Source organism: Clytia hemisphaerica, unplaced genomic scaffold (assembly GCF_902728285.1).
Source record: "Clytia hemisphaerica strain Z4C2 unplaced genomic scaffold, Clytia hemisphaerica genome assembly, whole genome shotgun sequence".
Lineage (NCBI taxonomy): Eukaryota > Metazoa > Cnidaria > Hydrozoa > Leptothecata > Clytiidae > Clytia > Clytia hemisphaerica.
Window position 1 is genome coordinate 1,103,957 of NW_027104543.1, and position 12,496 is coordinate 1,116,452.

The following is a 12,496-nucleotide window of genomic DNA, read 5'->3' on the forward strand; positions in this document are numbered from 1 at the left end:
ATTGTACACTGTGACACCCGTCCTACTGGAAAATTTCGCCAAAATTTCGCCCAGGGGACATTTGGCTACATGTAGGGCAAAACACCCGACAACTTCAGTCCCACGAGAATATTCAAATGAAAGTCAATATTACCGTGGGACTGAAGTTGTAGGGTGTTTTGACCCCTGGACGAAATTTTGGCAAAATTTTCCAGTAGAGCGGTGGTCCTAGAATATTGACTTGCATTTCATTCCTATTTCAAATTCAATGTAAAAATTGCATTCCAAAATTATTGCACTGGAATTTTTTTTGGTTATGAACAACATAATTGCTATCCCCATTCGGACGTTGATAGGAATTTTTATCCCCGCTGTGGGAAAAGTTTTGCCGAGGCTGTTCGTGAAAGAAGCACAGAAAAATATTTTAAAAAATGTCCGTGAGATTTTGCATTGAATTCAAATTGAAAAACTTTAGCCTCCCCTCACATTGGGAACCCGGGGGGGGGGGCACTCATATGATCTGGCTTACGTCATGTGCCGCGCTTAAGGGTGGGGTTTTCCAGCATCCCAAAATGCACTGTAAGGATGTGTTTCAAGGGTCGAATTTTAAAACAAATTAATAATTGTTAAAAAGAAAGGTTTTTACTTCTCATTTGTTTGAAAAATTTTCTATTGTCTGATAATTACAGCTGACAAGAATAATTTTCTCAATTTTTCTTTGAAACAGAAAATTTCCCAAGCTTCTTCGTTCACGCAGATTTACAGCTGAGAAATATAGTGCACTATAAGGGCTGGTAAATCAAGAGAAAATGCACTGCAAGGGTACCTTTTCAGCCATATTGAACTGCACTGTTAGGGTGCGATTTTGAAAAGCAGATTTTGCGCGACACATACCGTCGTTTCGAAATCGAGTGCTCCCCCCCCCGGGATTGAGAATTATCAAAAGAAAAGAATGCAGCTTTTCACCTTGAAATTCATCCAAAGTGCCACGGTAAATCTTTTTCCCGGTGTGCATCTTGTTTAAGAAAAGTGCATTCTTTACCTGGAAGAATGTTTGTCAACAATTTACCAGAAATAATTATAAATTATCTAACAAGCAAAAAGCCAATAACAACATGGAAATTGATCGCCATTTTGCAACAAGTTTGATCTCCTTCTGTGATTCTCATTCAAGAAAAGGAATATTCCTAATTCGATAACTCTAATAACTCAGATGGCTCAAAATCACTACTTAACAGTCTCTATAAATACTAAACTTGCTTCTAACGCCTCCAGATTTGCACTCTGTTGATGTGCTTTTAAAGAATGTTATTAGTAACAAAGCCAAGAATATGAAAAATCCCAGTGCAAAACGAGCAGCCTTTTCAGGTTTCACTGCATTGGAAATGGCGATTTTCCACTCATTTAATTGTTGGAGTTTGGAGTTTATCTGAAGGAAACACACTATTATTGTTGAGTGTAGGCTGGTAAAAGAATTCGTACATTCCATCCTAAAAAAGGGAATTAAACAAAAGCTTAGAAAATTGCCATAAAGAATTTAACTGTAGACCAGTCCATAAAAAACTCCCGCTGATTTAAATTGGTCATGAACTATCGAAGTTACCTGTTAACGTAACGCTCCAAAATTTGCTCAATAATCAAATTACTTTCTATGTCACTGATTAGTTGATTTGGTAATAAGGCCGGTCTCCACTTTCGCGCGAAATGAGCAAAAACTTTTTAAAGTTTTTGTAAGGTCATTGGTCCGTTGAAAAATGAAGCAATTCCACTGGTCAACATTGACGTAACGGTTGAAAAAAGTTGAAGGCAACTTTTTTTTGTTCGCGCGAAACTTTTTTATGTCATAAATTTTTCTTCAGGCAAAAAAGGTTAAGAAAAAAACTGTCGCCCATTTCGCGTGAAAGTGGAGACAGAAAGTCTTGCAACTTGAAATTGTTTTGCGATTTGTGCCCGTTATAGGAAAAAAAGGGCGAAAAATATGAAATACGAATATCATTAAACTCACCCATCCGCCATTATCTTGTATCCAATCTTTCAGTCTCATCACGATAAATAACGTTGCCCAATCACAAATACGCCGTACTAAAATACTCCGCCCGTTCCGCGTACACTCCGCTGCTAGACTTCCAGAAAACGACAACAATGAAATGATGAGCGGCCATGAAACTCCTCGCTTGAACAGATTCTCAGCAAACTCACTAAAATAAAATGAATGGGAATGGATATGCTAAAAATGCAACTTCGGCTATAAAGTGCAACCTATAAGAATATATGAATATTCTCGGATGTGTCTTTATTTCCTGTAATCTCCACCCGATTCAAACTCCGCCCTTAAATGTTTTTTTTTTGCTCCGTCTCCAGTTTAAAGAGAGTCAACACCTAAACAGCTCAATGTTTTTCAACGACATTTCACCTATATACCTTTGGTTAGACAATACTTTGACCAAGCTTACATGCTACAGATCCCTTATACGAAACGAAATATTAGTTAGAAATGACTCAAAACAAACCACTAGAATTGTTCAATATAGTTTCAAAACAACAGGGGGGGGGGCAATAAATGTATGGGTGTGGTCTTTATAATGATGCTCACCTATACGTCCTGCATACAGTCCGTTCGTCTTGAACCGGTATGTTTAACTTGAATGTGATTTCCGTATAGAGTTCCGGATGTGAAGAGACTATCAAATCAATCATATCTTTCACGCATTGCATTGTTTTCTCGGACGGCGTTTCGTAAAGTTTCGGACTTTTGATCGGAGAATGATCGATAGAGGCTTTTGTCATTCGATGACGAATCGCTTTATCGCATATCGTTCTGGTTAGTTCTTCTAAGACACAATTCGATTGTTTGATCCATAAAGAACGAGGCCCGAGTTTCGAACAACGATACAAATAAATCCAGAGTGTAGTTTGTGATTTCTTTGTGGCAACCATTTCTTCTGCTCCTGAGAACGAACAAAAACATAAATTGTCAAAGTTTTTTCTTTTCACATCTTGAAAGTTGTTACTGAAATTAACTACGAGACGTGTAAAGCATTGCAAAAAGGTTCAGACAGGAGCCAAAAACAGTTTTTCCTAAGTTTATATTAGATTTAGAGCAAGGCTTTTCTCCATGAAAAGATGTTTTGATATTTTCCTAAATGTTTTCGTAGTCGACAATGAAATAATGGAAATCACTGAAATACAAGCTATTTTATTATAATATTCGTTTCGCTACATATACAGCACATGCTAGGGCCACGCCCAAAGGTTCAACCATGCCCAAATTTTTATCACCTAATAAATAAAGAATCTTGAAAAGAAGACTCCCTAAGTTCCCATTGTTTAATTGTACATTTTAACTACGTCAAAGCACATGAGAAAAGTAAAAGAAAAACAATCAAAACTAAAACAAACCAAAGTCAAACACTAGAGAAAAAGATCTACGACTGGCACATGCTTCACGCAATTATCGATATAATTAGTGATCCAGTATACAGTTCTTCCGGGTCAATTGTATAATTGTTGATTAGAGTAATTTAACTTTCCTGATTTCGTGGGGTACCAAATATCAAAATCATTTACTCAAACGTTATATGGACGTCATGGAGATAAAGTCAATTGGTTCCCTCACTGATTGATTGTGGGAGCGATTCCCGCCCAATGACAAACATTTTCACAACATCAGATTTCAAAATTCTCTTTGTTAAGCATTCAAGATTAAAGAGCTGTAAGCAGGGTTATTCCCTAAACCTCTTTTTCAAACAAAAAGTTGAGGAATAGAAAATCTAATTCAAAATATGTTTTACAAGTTCCTTAATTTTCATGGCGTTGTAACTCCAATACTTATTCTAAGTATTCGACGTACGGTAGATCTTTCAAAAATATAAAAGTTTACCCGTTGAAATAGTGCAAGCTTCTACCAAGATTCGATCCTAGTGACCATTTTGAACATGTAACCAATCTTTTCGCATAAAAATAATTCGTACCTTAGTAAAAATGTCTTTTCTATTTCATCTGTCCCTTCAAGAGGAACCACGAGATATCGTTTGGCTTGCTTGATTTAGAACAGCACGACTGAGTGCATATTATAGAGTTCCTTATGGAACATGGAAGCCTTTAAATAGATTTAATGTACTTTCACGATCTCTAATGTGCTGGTACCTTTGTTAAATGGTTTCCATCATGAAATCCATTTCCCTTTAACTATTTTCAACAAAAAAACACTTAAGATTACAAGCCAAAGTTTTATCAAATTAAGAGAAGATTTAGGCGGAAGACAAACGCTGTTAGCAAACATTTCTAGAAAATACTATGGTTTTGTTACACGCTTTTTTTTATAAGAATGGTGTAAATCCATTTCATCATGGATATTCTTAACTTTTTTGGGAAATCATCCTAAAATATTCTTACAGCATTCTTAGGTTATAGGATCCCAATTCAGACTAGATTTAACATTTAGTACATACTTCTCAACCATAAAATGGCAATTTTGGGAAAGAAATAAGCCTTACTTGGCGTCTTGGGGGTAATTGACAATTTATAATCGAAAATGCTCTAAAAATGGCATTCTTAGCCTGAGTAGCAAACTTCCATGATGGTGATATTCTTAGCATTATTCTTAGTTTTTTGGCCATTTTCATATTGGACATTCTTATAAAGTGTAGGTATTCTTATATAAAAAGCGTGTTTTGTAGAATTTTTCGAGTTCTGCTAAAATTTGAACATTGAACATTGAACATTTATCATACCGTTGAGTTTAAAAGTTCAGAACTCCAAGGGGCTTCAAGTTCGGTCAACTCTCTTCTATTCCGCGAGTCTCTTTAATTGATCGAATCTTTTTAAAATTCGAGCTAAAACGTCGGTCCCTTTCAGCAGGAAAGTATTTCGAAGATCTCTATAATTCGAAAAAGATGTTCTGTCCCTTGAAAATCGAAATAGAGAGGTCGACTGTACTAATTTCTTTCATACCAAGACTTCATATAAATAAACAAGACGAAGACGAATAAACCATATGTTCTTACTTCGAAGATTGAAATTTCGTAAACGATATTTTTTGCGTTTCTGTCGAAGGAATATTTCTTCGTCCATTTTTTTCTTCTTCCGTCAACTCGGTAAAATTTAATTTCGGATTTCAAGTTTCAATCTTTAAGATTGTTCGGATTTCCTTATTCAGAAATGCAAATAATGAATATAATCGATTCAATAAATATTTTTTGAAGTGCCAAAGCCAAGTAAAATCAAAATCAATAAACGTTGAGTGTAGGATAAACCTTCCGATATCAAGAATAAAATGGTTATATTCATTCAGTATTTTATAACTGACAACTGTGAGATCCTAGCTATAGATATCATCTTTGATACTCGGAAAAGAATGATAAATAAAATTCACAAAAATAAGAAAAAAGTGACAGTTCCTTATATGAATTTAAGTTATTTTGTCTTCTCTTTGAATCGGAACGAAAAAATTATTCTTCCTCTCAAAAAAAAAATTTCCTTTCTTTCCTCCTACGGATCTTTCATTTGAAAACTACCACGTTAAATTCTCCTTTACGACTAGTAAAACTGCATAAAGAACATTATACAAAATAAAATTTTCCTTTCAGTATATATGTATAACTTCTCTCATTTTAAAAAGAGACGTTCTGCTACCAGGCTACCCACTGGTTGCCTGGCTATAATGTCTACACAAAAACGAAATGATTTTCTTCCTCTCACGACCTATTAAAAGCATTTTTAACACGTGAAATCTTACACAAACGTTACCGACGTATAATCAGATGGCGTAAGTTAATCCTAAAAATTGAAAAATAAAGAGAAGAGGAAAAACTTGAAATTTCTCACAGTAAATAAAATTTTCTCAGCTTTAATTGTCATCAAATAATGAAAATGGGAAAAAAAGAATCGCCGTTAAAAATGTCTTCAGGCTGTTGCATTTCTCAAAGAAAACTGCTCTAGATTGAGAGAGAAAAAGCTGAACCCTTGACGATTAAAATTATGCCTTCATTTTCTTTCAGCGAGATTCTAATGGAGATTAGAATGCAACTTAATTTAAAATATAAACATTAGGAACTTCGGCGAATAAAAACACCAACGTTATCATTATAACTACGGAAGAGACGATAATTATCCAGTCGAATGGTTGTTGGTGAAATAAATTAGCGCTAGAATAAATGAGACTGCAGCTATAAAATAGCCATGAAATGATTTCCTCTTTATTACAAAGTCTCTTAGTTATTCTAAAAATCTTTCTTGATTACCGTCGGATTTGAGAAATACACCAAGCGAATTTAATTTTGCAAGAGTGCCTTCTCAAAAACTCAAAACGTCCCGAATCTCATCATCAAAAACCCTTCTTACCCGGAGTTATTGTGGAGACAGTGGGGGGTAAATAAGGGTAAATCGCTCGTTTTTCTATTACTTAGTCTTGCATCATTTAACATGGAGGACTAAATGAAGTCTACCGACTTACCAGGATGGCAAGCTGTGTCTCTGGTCTAATCAGAAAAACATTACGTAGACCATGAAACCGTAAAAAAAATTGACGATCTCTTTTTATCAATTAAAAAAGATGTTCCGATTTCAATCCATTGCAGTAATTTGAGGACTAAAAAAATAGAACTAACCTTTGAAACGTCCTCACGAATACCACAGCCAAGCTCTCTGACTTTCTATCATTCTCATAAAGTAACAAAACAAAGACATTTTAATATGGAAACTTGACTTGTATCTACCGCGAGGCACATTAAAAAACATTAAAAAACTTTAATTGCTTTCGCTACACGAGGCAATTCCTCAGAGTTTCGAGTTTCTAGTTGTCAAAACAATTAGACAGCTCAAGCCAAGGCTTTCCTTTTGAATTTTACACTCAAGGCAATGTATATTATGATGACTACATATACTTATACCCAATGATAAACGTAAAGGTTTTTACCCTTTGCCTTGGATTACCAGTCCAAACAAAAAATAACAGGCTGAAACACGATGGGTATTGATATTCTCCCATACTTTTATGTCTGGGAATTTAAGTTATTTTGTCAGAAAATTCAGTGGAGATGGAAAAAATAGCACAATATTTTGCAACGAGAATCGGTTTATTTGATTATTTTCAGTGAGAACATAAATTGGAGGATAATTTTCAACCGGGACGATATTTTGGTCAATCTTTCCAGTTGGAAGGGTTCCCAGTGGGTTCTGTGAGAAGGGGGTGTTTAGAGCCTATCTTCTTTAATAGGACTCGGTTTGAAAACTTATTAAGAAGCAAAAATAAAGCTTCCGGCTTACAGATACATCCAAGAGACAAAGACAAAGTAATATTTCTTACCGACATCAAAATCTATCCAAACCAAAACAGTCCGTCAGAATTGTACAAAAAAATTATCAAAAAAATATGAAAACAGTATATAATATTTTACAAAGTCAATAACATCAATATGTAACATCTAATGATAGCAAATAAGATTGCATTCTCGCTTTTGTTTCAAACTTAACAACATTTCAGACGTATTTACAAGAATTTTTAAGAGGAAAATAGATATGAGGGGATTTCGTCATAGGTATCGACTTTATCGTTTAATTCGTAATGTGTTTTGATTGAATAATCTACCTTATTTAAGAGTTATCACTACATGAACGAACGAAGGTTTAAAAAACAAAGTGTATACTTGGCATGCTTTAAATAATGCAGTTATCAAAGTTCGAAAGCAGCCGGTGGTGAGGCGACCTTTTTTCCGATGTGCTCTAAGAGTATGCTTCAGCTAAAAAAATTTAATCTGTTCCAGGCCCAGCGGAACGACTGTTAAAGTGGGGAAGCTGAAGTCTCCCCAGTCTCCCCGCTTCCGCCGGGCTTCTGTACTATAAAATATTCGTAAATCAATCTGCTAGAAATGATGATGTTTTCTGACGAGACAGGGGTATAATCAAGGTCATCTAACATTTTCTTGTCTAGGTAAACCTAGAGAGCTTAAGAGCGCATCTTTTAAGAAGACAGGGTTATGATTAAAAGAGAATATTGATGTGAGCTTGTTGCCTAGTAACCCTAGAGAGCAGTTTCAAAACACATCTTTCGTGAAAAAACAAAAAACAAAACCAAATATCTTACAAGTATATCTCGGTAAAAAGTTTTTCCTAGATTGGGCTCTTCCAGAAAAATTTTTTACATGGGGAGTGGAGGATATAACAATTTTTAGTGATTTACCCCCGTACAGGGTGACTTTTGGCCCCCCGGACAATAGGTTTTACCCCCCGGACAAGCATCTGCTGACCCCCCGGAGACACCAAATTACCCCCGGACAGAGCAAATTTACACCCCGGACAATATATCCTCCACCCCCCATGTAAAATTTTTTTCTGGAAGAGCCCATTTCAGAACGCATCCAACTATAGGGTAAGTTTAGGGAGACAAATAATGCAATAAAGGTTTCCTAGAGATCAGAGCACATCAATTAAATAAGAAAGGTCGCAAAGTTCGGTCTCCTGTAGAAGATAAGAATACATATTTCTAAAAAATCGCTTCGTCGGCTACTTCTGAAAATTTACGGATCCTAAGCTAGATCTTGTAAATTAGAATTCTAAAATTGAAAAGAAAATTAAAAGTAAAATCGTCAAAATTTACGAAATTTAATTTTACTTTTCTAAGCGTCGATTTTTTTAATATTTTGGCATACATGTTCCACGTTACAAATTTTCACTCAAAAATCTATTCAACCAAAATGGAGAAATAAATATATTTCTATTCTACCTCTCAAAACATTGAAGAACTTCTCAAAGCAGGAAAAGAGGAAGAAATGATGTCCAGTCTATAGAAGTTTTTTTCTGAATCTGTAACAATCTTTAAATCGGTTAGAAAAAAAGTTGACGAAAAGCCACAAGAATTCTTTTCCCATACTCGGAAATGAAGAAAAGTATTGAAAATATTAATATAAACAGATATAAATATCAAAACTTTGGACGGTCTTAAAGGATGACATTTTAAGACTCCAGTTTGAAATTCTTTTGATTAACTTTGGTCTATGATGAGATCTTTCTGATGTGGTAAGGTCAGAAAGGTCAGTGTTAACGCTATTCGATAAATTAACTACAGTTTCAACGACTTTCTTGAAAAAATAGCTTTCAGCCTTCAGCGGTCTAGCCTATTTACCGACTTTTTAATTAAAATGTAAAAGCTCGGAACCACCTCTTTCCTACAAAATAACTTTTTTCTGAACGTCGAAGTTTAGATTTCCAATTCAGTACGATGAAAAAAAAGTGAATTGAAGAGTCTGTCTTTCCAAAACAAATTTAAATTAGGGATACACCCCCTTCTCACAGACCCACTGGGAACCCTTCCCACTGGAAAAATTGGCCAAAATATCGTCCCCAGTGGAAAATTATACTCTCATTTTTGTCCCTGCTGGAAATAATCAGATAAGCAAATCCTCACTGCAAAATATTGTGCTATTTTTTCCATCCTCACTGAATTTTCTGGCTAGTATTTTAAAACAATGGAATTCAAATCCCCAGCCATAAAAAACATGGGAATGTCAATCTTCATCAAGTTTCAGTCCGTTATTTTTTACCCCCACTGGCTGATAAAATCCCATCGGGTCTCAAAATGCTCAAGTTTGTAGCTGGCGTATGATAGAAAGATATTTTACAAGGTTACTTTGAAACTTTCTAAAAGTGTCATCAACCCTTAGTGGCACATTGTCAATGAAATCGACGCTATTCTAACTTTAATGAATTTTTTAATAAAGCGTTCTTGTAATTTACTTACGCAATCTTAGCATACAACATCAAAACAGCAATAAAGTAATAATTCCAAAGTAGCTTCCTAATTTCAATTTCACCAAAGTCAAAGTCAAAGCCAACGCTGTCTAGATCAATGTCGATGTACTGAATCAATTTTCAAAAAAAAGTTAGATTGTATTTAAAAATCATTGTAAAACCTTTGATATTTCTTGGCAAGCTCTGTAGAACATTTCTCATAAAAAAACATCTATCATGCTAAAAGTGGATATCTTATGTAAAATTCAAGCCTCTTTTAAGGAAGGAAAGTTTATTTTTGAGATGAGTATCATTCAGATTAGACAGATCATCTTCTGAGGATAGAAGTATTTTCCCATGAGGAGTAATAATCTCTCAATGACGTAATGCTTCACACGAATGATGTAATGTTTCAAATTATATCTCTTGATGATAACTTCCAAATGCTTTTAGACATTAAACTCTTATATTGTAAGCGTCAGTTAGGTTCGAATTGTTCTATTGTTCTTACCCTGTTACTCTTGTCTCCCGAATAGACACCCCCCCCGCTAATTGTTAAGAGGAAAAAAAATCCACCCTCCCCCGTTCTTATTCTAAACCCCCCCCCCCCCCCCCGCTAGTTAAATTCGAATAATTCAATATTTCATTACAGTGTAGATAAATCTTAAACTTTTGTTCATTTGTTAAAGTTTCTTTTTTTTGTTGAAATTGATATCAGTTAAAAAGAATTCTGTCTTCAAATTACAAAAAGAAACCCCCTCTTATTCCACCCCCCCGCTTATTAGAATTTAGAAAATTTTCCTACCCCCTGCTTATTCGGACACCCCCCCCCCCCGTGTATTCGGGAGACAAGAGTATATTTTTAGGGCAAAAATGAGTTTTTTTGAAATTTTTGGCCATTTTTACTCCCCAACAATTCGAGGTTTAAGGTTTTTCTTAAATTAATCTTATTTTTAGCAATTTTGAGCCTTGTTGTTCTCATGAAATTTTGTATAAGTGTAAACCCTTCAAATTCGAGTACCAAGGTTCATATATTCGGCTTTTCCAAGCAGTTCGTATTTCAGTGACGTAACAACTGATACCGAGCAAAAATCAATCAAACCCAAGGAACAGGATATACATTTTTGATATTTTGATTTAATGTGTAAGAGGCAACAATTTAAACAAACAAAAAGTTCCAAAGAAAAATTATTGTTAACAATGTCTTGTCGCTTCAACAAATAGATGCTCATATACAGTCAATGTTCTATAACTCGAACCTCTATAATTCGAATCTTTCTAACGGTTGTAGTCCCTTCAGCTTGGCTAAATGCATAAAACATCTAATTCGAGCGTTTCTCTAAATTCCTGATAAATTTGTTGTTGTTAATTAATTTGTTGTTAATTTATTTGTCAACACAGGTCAAGTTCTATATACAAAACTATTTCATATATATTGGTAGTAAAAACTGATATGGACCTGCAGGCTAAGAAACTAAAAAGTAAAACCGCTGCGAAGGCAAAATGTATTTATGCAAGACTAAGGAGTTAGGCTAGGTTAAAAGTATTTCACATTACATGTTTTTTCTTTTATAAGCATTGCACTTATAAGCATATCTAGGCTCAGATATGGGGAAAAATTAAGCATATGACAAGCATTACTTGAGCCTACGAAAAATGTTTTTTTCCTGATTTTGGCTTTTTTTGGCTGGAATTTTACGGATTTTCAGTTTTTCCCTATTTATGCTTTAGATTTAAGCATCCCCTCAAGCAATTTTCAGCCTTATCGAGCTTTCGACCTAAGCATCTCTGAGCCTGTTTTCGGATTTTTGTATGCTTATATAAAAAAAAAACATTTATATCATCAGAAGAAAGTTTTCTATTTTTTACTAGAAATGAATGAATAAAACACTGACCTGAACCTAAATCGTCCTCATCTGAATTTGACGAGTGAACATCCTTTATATCCAGACTTCCAATCTTACGTGTGTTTCGTATTTGTTCAAAACTTCGAAGCATGATAATTTAAGCAGGTCATAAAATTGTATAAACAAACAATGATGCTTCTTTAACGATGAATATTTATACTATAAAAATTAGTCCTTTGAATAAACTTTCGATTATTTTTAATACCACAACAGCTCTAGTTTTAAAAGGTTTTTTAATATTATTGAAATCTAAAAGTTAAAGTGTAGCCAAAATTTGAGGCTTCCAATTTTGAAAGTATATTTTGCAAAAAAGCATTCATAAACTGCTCTGGTGTTTTGATTATAAACAGTGAATCTCTCTCGACACGATAATAAAAATATAAGAATATCAGCACAAAGTACAGTATAGAGGTGAATTATCCAAAATACATTGACATCCTTTTGATTGAAAAAAGAAGTAATTTGCAAAGAGATTATAACAAAAAAAAATGACATGGAGCTTTGGCTATTATGAAGCGAATTAATAGATTGACAATGTTGTGTGGGCTGCTACATAATGAACAACAATAAGCCCCATCATCATGTGTTAATTATTATCACCATCCCCCACTATTCGCAAATTTACGAGAAATTATTACCTTTAAACTAAACAATGGAACTGAAGCATTGTAATTTGTCTAGCTTTGATGGCAGTAGCGTCTTGTATAAACGCTTTTTTATAAGAACAAACTATATAAGAACATAAGGCTTCGATGGCCAAAATGTTAAGAACAAATTAAGAACATTTCAAGGCTTTGGGGATTCAAAACACCCGATTTCTTAGAAAAGCGCACAAAATGGCGAAAATAAGAACATATTAAGAACATTTTTAGGCTTAAATCTAA

The 12,496-nt window shown here is 34.4% G+C and overlaps 1 protein-coding gene across 1 annotated transcript; it reads right to left on the minus strand.

Annotated features, from left to right (window-relative positions):
- Positions 1 to 1,379: 1,379 nt before the first annotated feature.
- On the minus strand, positions 1,380 to 11,960 carry LOC136822645 (bcl-2-related ovarian killer protein-like). The gene is made up of 4 exons (XM_067078913.1): positions 11,601 to 11,960; positions 2,573 to 2,927; positions 1,985 to 2,177; positions 1,380 to 1,469 (listed from the first exon to the last, which is right to left on the minus strand). The coding sequence occupies exons 1-4, from the start codon at positions 11,701 to 11,703 to the stop codon at positions 1,380 to 1,382; spliced, it is 741 nt and encodes a 246-aa protein (XP_066935014.1). The 5' UTR covers positions 11,704 to 11,960.
- Positions 11,961 to 12,496: the final 536 nt, after the last annotated feature.

Coding starts and splice junctions, on each gene's coding strand:
- LOC136822645 (XM_067078913.1), bottom strand. CDS start 11,703: ATGCTTCGAAGTTTTGAACAAATACGAAACACACGTAAGATTGGAAGT. Junction 2,178..2,572: donor ACTGTATGCAGGACGTATAG/GTGAGCATCATT, acceptor ATTTTATTTTAG/TGAGTTTGCTGAGAATCTGT. Junction 1,470..1,984: donor TACAAGATAATGGCGGATGG/GTGAGTTTAATG, acceptor TCCCTTTTTTAG/GATGGAATGTACGAATTCTT.